General features: G+C 44.8%; 1 protein-coding gene across 6 annotated transcripts in view; it reads left to right on the top strand.

The window, feature by feature from the left end:
• The first annotated feature begins 1,392 nt into the window (after nt 1–1,392).
• Unc5d (unc-5 netrin receptor D) overlaps nt 1,393–11,109 on the top strand; it is a 514,815-nt gene continuing 505,098 nt past the window's right edge. For all 6 annotated transcript variants that reach the window (XM_028768243.1, XM_028768246.1, XM_028768247.1 and 3 more), the window contains exon 1: nt 1,393–1,489. In XM_028768243.1, coding sequence (XP_028624076.1) covers nt 1,393–1,489 — 97 coding nt within the window. The remainder of the gene's footprint in view (nt 1,490–11,109) is intronic.

Below are 11,109 nucleotides of genomic sequence, written 5' to 3'. Positions count from 1 at the left end.
TTGTTGTTGTTGTTGTTGTTGTTGTTGTTGTTGTTGTGTGATTTCTGAGCTTGGTAGCCAGTGAGGAACGGGTCTCCAATGCTGTCTTTTAAGCCAAGCTTTCCTTCTCTATTAGGAAGATATCTGACCAGCTGAGTCCTGGAGACATTTTGAGGGCTTCTGACCGAAAGCCATGCTCTGACTGTGGAACCCTGGACAGGAAGCCAACTGTCTTTGGATTGCTGCCTAAAGCCTGTAGTCTGCTCCAGAGGATGGGGTAAAGAGGCAACTTTAAGGCCCTTCCAAGATCAGTTAAGATCAAGCCATCTAATAAAAGGGAACTGAGATGGGAGAACGGGTTGGGGGGGGGGAGGCTTAAACAAGTGTTCTGTTTTGTTTCTTCTCTGAAGACTTTGAGCATGTCTCCTTTTGAACTTTACCTTTACTTACTAGAAAGACAATTTTGAGGGCCTGGATTGAAATCAACAAAAACATAAGTGACCTGATGTAAGGCAACTTTTGAGAACTTTCTAGAGTGGCAACAACAACAACAGCAAAAAGCGAGGGAGGATGAATTTTTGCTTTCTTACAGCAAAACAAAGGAAAACTTGATCACTTACATCCCCAAGCACCCTAGATCTTTTCCCTCTTCTTTTTCATATTTGGGCATAATTAGCACAGTTAAAGTTTATCATTCTCCCTCTCTCCCTCCACTCGCATCCCCTTTCCGTTCTCCCCTGGACTGTTGGTAAAAAGTGGAAGCGAGCACAGCAAGACTCAAAGTTGAGCACAACCGTGGTTTCCTGGAAGCCGCTTGTCTCACTCAGCGTTAGCAAGCCAGACGCCTACATTTCTGCCGCTGGGCGCTCGCCTCCAAGAGGCCGGGCTGCTCCGCACAGCTTGCGATCGCGCGTCCTCGCCTCGGGCCGCCGGGCTCGGGCGCGCTGCCTTCCCGCACGCGCGGGGGCCTCTGCAGCGGGGAGGCGGTGCCCGCACGTGCGGTGGCTGCGGACTCACCTGCGCCTCCCGCGCCCGGCCCCGCCCATCGCCCCGCCCCGGCGTGACTCATTGGCCGCCGCTCTGAGGGGCGGAGCAGGGGCGGCCCCGGGGCTCATTAGCGATGCGGTCTCCAGGCTCGGTTCGGTAGTCCGGGACCCGGAGCGGAGCTGGGGCTGCGGGCCGCTCGGCGGGGACGGCGGGCGGCGCCGCAGGAGGCGATGGGGACGCGCGTTGCGTCCCGCTGCCCATCTGCTAGCCTTGCTCCGTGGCTGTAGGGAGCGGCGGTGGAGAAAAGGAGACTCGCCACAGACCACCACCCCCGGGGAAACCTACTGGTGTGTCGGCTCCCTGCCGTCGTTCCTCGCGGACTTCCAGGGCGTGGAAGAGGAGCGAATCTTGAGAGGAGCTCGGAGCATGGGGACAGGGGCTGCAAACGGCAGCCGCGGGGCGCGCCGGTGGCTCCCGTGGCTAGGACTCTGTTTCTGGGCGGCGGGGGCTGCGGCTGCCCGAGGTAAGCGCTGGGTGGACGGTAGTGCGCGGAGGGGAGCGGACGGAGGAGGAGCGGGACTCTCACCTTTGGCGTGGGCTTCCCAAGTTGTACTTGCTTCTCTCCGCGCGCGGAGCCCGACTCGGTGGGAACCGTGTAGAGGAGCTCCAGGGGACCACTGCCTTTCAACCCAAGTTTGCTATCTGCAGTAATCCTACAGGTTGCTCTGACCGGGGCCCCCACCCTTGAGTCTCTGCACCGGCTTGGATGTTCCAACCTTTCCCCCCCCCTCCTCTCCGCCCCTCAATTGTTGCAGACTGGATAACTCGTCTTCACTACATCCTCTCTCGCCTTGGTCCTCTCCACTTTGCCTTCTTGGGCGAGCTCGTCCCTGGGTGGGCGCCCACGGTGATGTTTGAGAGTACATTGGGAAAGAGGAATGCCAGTGGGTTCCAATAGAGACTGCGCTTTTTTTTCCCTTCAGGGGAAGCATCAAAGCTGGTCACTTCGCTCTGCACCAAGCCCCTCGGGCAACCCTAGCCCTGGCTCTAAGCCAGCACTGGCTTTTGCCTTACAGAAGCTGCGAGGGTGCAGGAGCTCTGGGGAGCTTTGAGTACCCTGGGGTTTAACTGCGCCTGCAGTGCCCAGCCGGATAAGCAGTTGGCCGGAGGCTGCACTCTCAGCGCATCCTCTCCCTACCGGGTGCTTATTCCAGCTTAGAAGCGCGGGCCCTACAGAGCAGCAGAGAAATCTCTGCTTCTAATAAGCTCAGACGTTCCCCCCACCCCCTTTTTTTCTGGATCCGCTGCACTCCAGCAGAGCATCAACTTAAAGATAAACCACACGGACCTGTTTTGAAGCCGATCATAGGCAGTTTCAGACAGCCCCAGTGCTACCTTTGAAATAATCCAGAAGCTTCTCTTTCCCTGTCCTTCTTTACCTTTCTTCTTTGCTGCTTGCCATCCAGCGGGCTTAGAATATGTAATTCCATTAAATGATTTACCTAACGCTTGTCTAGCAAGAGGTGGCAACCGGGGGCTAACCATCTCTCCTTCTGTTCTGTCTCTTGAACGTACCGCTAGTAGCTCTGAGGCCTTTGGAAGGGTTGACAAAGATGCCAAGAACTGGTATAATCTCATTTTTTATAGAAGCTAACGGTGTTGGGAGCAGCGATACCGCCTGGAAAGAGGAATTAAAAGGGTGGATGGAGGTTTTCAGCGGCATGATCCTATTCTGTGCCTATTTGCATTTCATTTCCCGAACTTTTTTTTTCTTTTCCTTTTTATAATGGAGGAGGCTTTCAAAACATAAGGAAAGGCTTTAAATACGAGTGATTGTTAGAGTGAGGCGTGTTTCTTTCTCTTGCTGGAAGAGCATGGGCTTCAGCCATTTAATTTACTACGGGGAACTGGAGACTGCCTAACTGCTTGGGCAACTCTGAGTGCTTTCTACACTGTTAGGGGGAAAGTGGGGTCTATGCCTCTCTCTTTCTCCTACACGAGGACTTAAATGTCTGACTTTCTACTTTCTAGTCACAGTGTGGGGATAGCTCATGGTGACTGACTCCAGGTACTGACCCTTGGAATCTGGTGTGTGGAGTTCTCTTTAAGCCAGCTCAAAACAAGAGGTGGGAACATGCCAGCAGCCTTTTGGATGGAGTTTTGCTGGCTGTGAAAGGAGGCTAGCACCTCTTGTCTGCAAGCTGTTCTGTAAAGGTCTCCTGGAAAACATACTGTACACTCGGCAGGCTAATGTACAACAAATGTCTTGCACAGATCATAGAAATGCCCGAGACACATGGGGCAGTAAATCTGAGGAATGCCTCCCTCGTCATGTTTCCATTCACCTTTGGCAGCTTTGGGAGAGACTTCAAGAAATGAGCATTAAATGGGCAACAAAACCAGTGAATTCTCTCACACCCGGCTCCGGGCAGGTGGGCACACACAATAGAAGTTTTCAAATCAGAGATATTTTCCGTATCAGGTCCTTTTCTTTTAGGCAAGGTGTGGTTTGTTAAACTCAGGATGCAGTGGGCTTGTGTACATAGCATCCTTGTGTGGTAGTCTCATGTGCAATGTTTGGTTGGTTGGTTCTACTGGTAATTTGTGTGTTTGCAAGTTAAATAGTTTACATTTTGAAGGCCTTTTCCTTTTGGGGTACTGGGGGCGGGGTGGGGGTGGGGGTTGGACGCAGTGCCTAGCATATGCTGGGCAAGTACTCTCTCAATGACACATAACTGTAGCTCATCAAAGATTTCTCTTGTGGATTTGATCCAAGATGCCATCACTTAGTCACCAAGCTATATAGAATTACACTATTTGTTTTCACAGTATTGTGAGATCAGCAACACTCTTCTCACAGGATTTTCCATATCCATTTCCATGGTGGTACCATCTTCTTTCTCTCTAACTTTTCTCTGCTTCAATACCTGATCTAAAAACCTCTGGAAACCTGAGCATAATTTTGGATGATTGGTTTCAAATATACTCTGCCAGTTATACTCTTGGAACAAGGCCCTGCATGAAGGAAGTAGCCCTGACACAGGGGGTTATTCTGTTCTCCTCTACCTTACTAAGCAAAGCTTATGGCTTCAGAGAACAAGTTTTATTCCTGCTGGTAAAGTATAAGGATAGCACCCTGATACCATCATTATGGTAGGTTTTGACACTTTACACCTTAGACTAAGGATGCTTAAAAGTTACTTGTGACCTGCTAAGTGCTAATTGACTCCACATCCTGTCATACTGATTTGTTTTATTCTTAGAAGAGTGTGCAGTGGATGGAGTTGTGATTTGCAGAAGAGATCATGTCCCTAAGCGGGTTAGATGCTGGCATATGCCCCTGATAACTAGAGGAGTACACTGATAGCACACAGTTAAGTTATAGGCACCAAGAATTATATGGCTTACACACGGTCATATTCTTCAATCTATGTCTTAGAGCTGTTGGCATTTTTGTAAAGTTATTTGAGAATGCTTTCTGTAATTCAAAGGTACAATCTGGTCATGAGACTGAAGATAAAGCACCTCTTCCCTCCCAACCCTCCTAACCCTCCCAACTTCCTATCAGGCCCTTTCTGATTCACAGGTTGTGCATTTGGCTACAGCAGCACTGTGGTACCTTATCTTCCTGCTGAAGAGATCTTTTTAAGCATCTCAGTTCTTGAAAGGACATTAATTGCTTTGACTTATCTGAGAAAAGGAGTGAAGGCCCCTGAACTCTTCATGTTCTTTCTCACTCTGAGTGACCCAAGTATGAGTCTCACTCTTGAGGTAGTGCTCTGAAGAGTCAGGAGAACCAACAACTGGCCAGGCTTCTCCCTGGGAGCTCTTGAGACTGACAAAGTCGGTCATGAGGATCTAGATCAACCTGGCTAGGGAATGATAGGGAATGAAAGGCTCACTTTGCTTCTCTTTCCTAGGTGATTTGTAAACTCTGTGTGTGTGTGTGTGTGTGTGTGTGTGTGTGTGTGTGTGTGTGTGTTCATCCCCTGAATATTGTACCTATCTTAGGACATTGCCCACATGGAGTTTTATGAAGGAATCTGTTACTTGGGACATAGCCACTATTTGATATCAGTCTTTACTGCTGTTTTGTTTTTAAAGGTTTCCAGTATAGACCTGAGCCACATGTATGAAAATTGAATCCAACCAAGCTTTGCCTCCTATAAGGAGGTAGTTATAGTAGTATGGGATGCCCTCTTAACGAAAGTCTCAAGTGTGAGCTCTCTTTATGGATTATACCTTTGCCCTCCATCTCGATTGTCTTTGCCCCAGGCAATGCCTCCTGAGTGACACTGTCCTTGTCATCTCTCTCTGCCTATTCTGATGCTGTCATAACCCAACTGTGAAACAGTACAAACACAGAATCTCTTCCGGTCCACCCTAAGTCACATGGGTCATGTAAAAGCCATGTGCTTATTTTTCATTTTCTGTGTGTATTCGAGTGTTCATGCACGTGGAGACCACAGGTTGACATGTGAAAACCTTTAATCACCCTTCACCTTACTATTTTTAAATTTTAAATTGCATTTATTTATTCGCACCCATGACAGAGGGAGGGAGGGAAGGAGGGAGGAGGGAGAAAGAGAGAGATAGAGAGAGATGAGGGGAAGAAGGAGAGAAAGGGGAGAGAGAGAGAGAGAGAGACAGAGAGACAGAGAGAGACAGAGAGACAGAGAGACAGAGACAGAGGGAAGATATCAGGCTTGTGTTTGCTATGGTGCCCAAGGGGAGCTCAGAGGAACACTTGCAAGAGTTTGCTTTTCTTTCCACCCTGTGGGACAGAGGGATTGATAGCAGGTCTTCAAGCTTGGAGGCAAGCATCTTGACCAGTTGAGATACCTGCAGATCTGCTCATCTTAGGTCACAGGCTCTCTCACTGAACCTGGAGCTCATGAGTTGGCTAGGATGGCTATCCACAAGCACCAGGGATGTCCTGTCTCTGCTTCCCTAGTTCTAGGGTTACAGACTGTCCCACTTTTGAACTCCCCCCCCAACCTTTTAAGTAGATACTGGAGATCCATGCTCAGTGAGCCAGTTACCTTTCATTTCTACATTGTTGGCCTGAGAACAGCCATTTCTACTCTTTATGCTGGTTATTCTTTATAGAAGGCTTTTAAAACAATTAACCCAGCTGTTTATTTACTTTATCTTCTGATTGCAGCTTCTTCTCCCTCCTCGCCTCCAAGTCCTCCCTTCTCCCTTCTCCCTACTCCCCCCTCCCCTTTCCCATCCAGTCTCTCCTCCTCTTCCCATGGATATCAATCAGCCTTGGCATACCAAGTTGCAGTAAAACTCGGTGTATCTTTTATTGAGGTTAGACAAGGCAGCCCAATTAGGGGAAAGGGATCCAAAGGCAGGCAGTGAAGTCAGAGACAGCACCTTCTACCCCTTTAGGAATGCCACACAAAGACGACATTTTACTATATTAGATATGAAGTAGTTTTGATATTATTCAGTGCATACCATTAATTGTTCTGAATGTGTTATTCCTATCAGTCCATTTATTCCATAAATTACTCATTGTGGCAAGGGTTATTATTTTTAAGCTAGGAAGGGAGGAGGGTGAGGGGGGGTTAAATAAAACCCCAAGCCCATCGAGGAGTTAGGATATGCTAGATCTTAAACCTAGTCAGCCTAACTTAAGAGCTTACAGTATACAGTGCAGCTAAGCTGGGCTGCACATAAAAGTGCTCTTTTGCATTTTATTGACAAAAGCCCTAAAATGATATCTTCCTAAGTATCCAGAATTGTAGAGGAATTTCAAGTAGCTTAAATATATCTGTGAATATATTCAGATAAATCTAAGAGATTTATGTTGTATGAAAACAACATCCTTAACTGCATTCAGCTTAGTATACTTTGGGATTGGAATCACGCTTAAAATGCTGAATACCAGTTTCTAATATGATAGCTTGCCTCTTTCTTTTTTTTTCTTTCTCGAAGTCTTGAGTGTCAACAGAAAATATTACTCTGATTGAATACACCATCCATGGAATGGCGGCTCCCAAAAGACTATTTGTTGCATGTCTTGTATTTTTAGCCTTGTTTGCCGGGAAAATGTGGAGCATGAGATTTGAGAATAGATTGTTAACACGAGAGGCTGCTGTTTCTGCTGTTTTGGGTACTCCTGCTGCTGCTGCTTTTGCAAGGCAGATGGCTAGATTCATTTATAGAAAATAGATATTCGTTCTATTTTGCATTTCCACTTCGAAAGGAACTTTTAATTGTTTGTGCCACACAGCATTGTATGGCCTTACTGTGTGCACACACACGCTGCACTGAGATAATTTTCCGAATTAGGCAAATGTTAATAGATTGAGTTTGGGTGGTTCAATTCCAACTGTGCTGCTGAGTCTGTTCTGGTTTGAGAGTACTCTTTTAGAAGTGGGTCTGTCTTTGGCGCTGCGTGTATGAGTCTGTCTTTGGTGCTGCCTGTATGAAGACTTTTCAGCTCAGCTCACTGCTGCTATCTGCCTTATCTCCTCTACATGGAGGGCTTGAACTTAGAGATAGAAATATGCGCTGTGTTTACAGGGCTGATGTGGAAACCTGTAAGGTTGAGTATCTCTTCTGAAGCATACTTGGGAACGTTTTGATTTAGGAATTGCTCAGACTTTGGACTTTTACTTATGTATAAGTAAGATATGTTGCATAGGGACCCAAGTCTAACCAGAGTTGATTTATGGTTCACATACAGCAATCAGGTAAAGATAATCTTACACATCAATTTTACTGTAGTGGGGCCTTCACTAGACCCCTAGAGTCAAGTTTGAAATTTTGCAGTTGTGGCATAAGGTAGGTGGTCCTAAACTTTGATATTGGAGTTTTGTAGATTTCAAATTCTGGAGTACAGATGATCAAACCTATGTTTTGTCTCCCAGACTCCAACTTGGCCTGACAGGACATAAAATATTTCCTAATATTGACTCTAACAGGATATTATATCAAGGTCTATATTGTTATTTAATGTTTTTTTATGATTTAGTGGTGTGTGTGTGTGTGTGTGTGTGTGCGCACACAACACTGTATAAGATTCTGGTCATTTCTCTTCTTGCTCCTTCACACAGGATTGAACCCAGGTCACTAGGCATAAACTTCTCCATGGTCCGTCTTGCAGGCCCAGGGTGTATTTTTAAGCCCAGCTTCATGAATAAGGAAAACAAGTGAAAACCTGTCTTTCAAAGGAGATTCAATGACGTAATTTGGTTAGTGCCCATGTAGTCATCCCTGTTGTGTGAATTCAAACATACTAATGTTCCTTATCAAAAACTGATGCTGTACTCATATATAATCTATACATGTCTCTTTTGGTTTTCTATAATTCTTAAAACAATGCAAACACTATGTTGACTATGTAGAGTACTGTGATAAAAGTTGGGTTTGCAAAGTTGGTTAGGCAACAATACAAAACAATCTGTTCACGCTCACTAGACAATAGTATATTTTCTAATGTGTTGATGGGCAATAAGTTGAACAACTGATACCGAACAGATGGATATGGAGGACCAACTATTGATTTTATGGCTTCAAATTCTGTTTTATATACTGGAAATGAGTCTATCTTTTGAAAGAGACCTTTGTATAGTTATCACAGGACTTCAACACTGTATCATAAGGATAGAAAGGATCAGATGGGAAACTATTACGATGATATTTAGAAACTAAGGTTAAACTTTGTAGATACTGTGCATTCAGCTGAATTGAATGCTGTGATTTCTCAGCCAGGAAAGTCAGGAATCCAGAAGGTAGGTTCTTGGCAGACAAGTACAAAAAATAGAAGGACCCAGAGGGCAAAATGAAGAAATGTTGACTAACTTAAGCACCCAACCAACAGGAGGAGAGCTATATCCCTGCAACATCCTTCACACATTTTGGCAACACACTAAAAACAGATTAATTGGCTATGGATTGGATACAATTTACCTCTAAATAAATTTGTGATAACATCCTAGAGGTACCAGGAGTTTTAGTGACTTCTGCTAGGGTAATACTTATTGCATAGTTATTCTCTTTATTTAAATTTAATTCAATAAATCTACCAGAGAAGGAGGAGGGCATATGGTCATGGGTTATGAAAGCTTCAGGGTGATGTTTGGAACTCACCAATCAGTGCTATTCAAATGGGGACGTCCATCTGAATAATAGCAAATTCCTCTTAAAATGCTGATTTAGTAATCTGAAGAGGGGGCTGTGAGTCTGCATTTCCAGTCTATCTACAAGCAATAGATGATGAACCCAGTAAATGCTGAACTGTTTTTCATTTGAAGGCCAGTATGAAGTAGATTTCAACATAAGACTAAAAAACAGTTCAGTAGGAGGGTAGAGAAATACAAATGTCAGTGTTTATTGGACAGATATACAACTACTTATAAACTAATAGACATTTGACACTATTCTACTTCTCAGATTTTATTTTGAAATAATTAGGGGTCTTATGTCTGAATCTCATTAATTTTTTTTCCTTTTGTAATGAAGAGGAAATTGGCATCCCCAGAATTAGAACGGTTTTCCTACTGTCAGATTTTGTTAAGAAGCTTTCCTGGCCCTCTTCAGCACTCCTTCAATTTATTGTGTTCACTTGACTTAATTTCCCTATACTCCAGGAGTGATCTAAAATTCGGGGTAATTAGAGAAATAGAAGAGAGGAGAAAAACAGTTTTTTTAAAAAATCCAGCCACATCCACCTGGGTTACTGATGGTCTCCATAGGTCATTGTTATTATTGTTACAACATGATGCAGGACCAAGGGCCTGAACTGATGGCTGCTCCTGGCTGACATTGCTCATGGTTACTGTCACGGGGCAGTGGATTTTCCCATAGCACAGTAGCTGGTCTCATTGTAACCTTCCTGTGTTAAGGTATAAATAACACTGGGGTAATTTCTAAAGTCTACTCAGCATTGTCCAGGAATCCTTAGGAAACTTTACTTGTAGAGTGGTAATGAAATATCTGTAAGGGCTTTGAAGGCATTTACCCACACAATATATTGTAACGTTTGCATTCTTAGACTTCAGGAAAGGTAAAATGACATCGTGAGTGTCTCTTTTGAATTATAATTCATTTATGTGGGATTTGAAAATTTTAATTTGACTAACATGTAGTCGTGACACACATCCATGGAAGGAGGTGATATTTCAGCGTGTTTAGCCATCAAATCAGGGCAATTAGCATTTTCATCTTTTTCAATTGTTTGGTTTTGGAACCTTCAGGTGTTTATCCTCTGCTTCTTCAACAAATGTATAATGGGTTGTTATAAAGCAGACTCACTTAGTGTGTGTATCTGCAACATCTTTCTTCTGTGTTCTGAAACGTGTCTTATAGGAACTTCCATAGTGTAGTCATTTTTATGCTCCTCTCTGCCTTTATACTGAATGGATATCACCACTCCCGCTGCCATCACCGCCACCACCACCATCACCACCACCACTACCACCATCATCATCACCACCACCACCACCACCACCACCATCACCACCATCACCATCACCACCACCACCACCACCATCACCACCACCACCACCACTGCCACCAACACCACTGCCCCCACAGCCCCTGTCACAAGCTGATTATCAGCACTAGGACAAGAAGTTGGGTCTTCCATTGGTGTCAGGGCTTTTTAAACGACATTTTCATGTAATTCTATTTTATTACCAAATAGGTTAGTTGGACTAAAGTTGGATGATAGAGTCCTTCTGCTCCTAATTGATAGGTGTGTGTGTGTGTGTGTGTGTGTGTGTGTGTGTGTGTGTGTGTAATGAATGCATACCTTCCCATGCATACCTTACCCTCCTGGTGTGTGGTGTTAGGCTTCTTGTGGTTTTGAACAGAAATGGCTTCCTCTAGGGAAAAAGAACAGTAGGAAATGTATCGGGAGATTAGGGGAAAGTAAAGAAGTGACCGTACTAAAAATAGCACACTGAAATGTAGAGTAATTGGTAAGTAAAATCATTTTAGGACCTTGCTAACAAAATCTAAAATTTCAGAAAAATTAAGTCTAGGTATATGGATCAGTGGTGTAGTGCTTGATCCCAAAGTCCTCAGTTCCATTCCTTAGCACACGTACACGTCCATGAGTATACACACACACACATACACACACACACACACACATACACACACACACACATACACACACACACA

The sequence above is a fragment of the Grammomys surdaster genome, unplaced genomic scaffold (assembly GCF_004785775.1).
Source record: "Grammomys surdaster isolate TR1022 unplaced genomic scaffold, NIH_TR_1.0 185, whole genome shotgun sequence".
Lineage (NCBI taxonomy): Eukaryota > Metazoa > Chordata > Mammalia > Rodentia > Muridae > Grammomys > Grammomys surdaster.
Note: the sequence above shows the minus strand (reverse complement) of the source record. Positions and strands in the feature narration are given on the sequence as shown.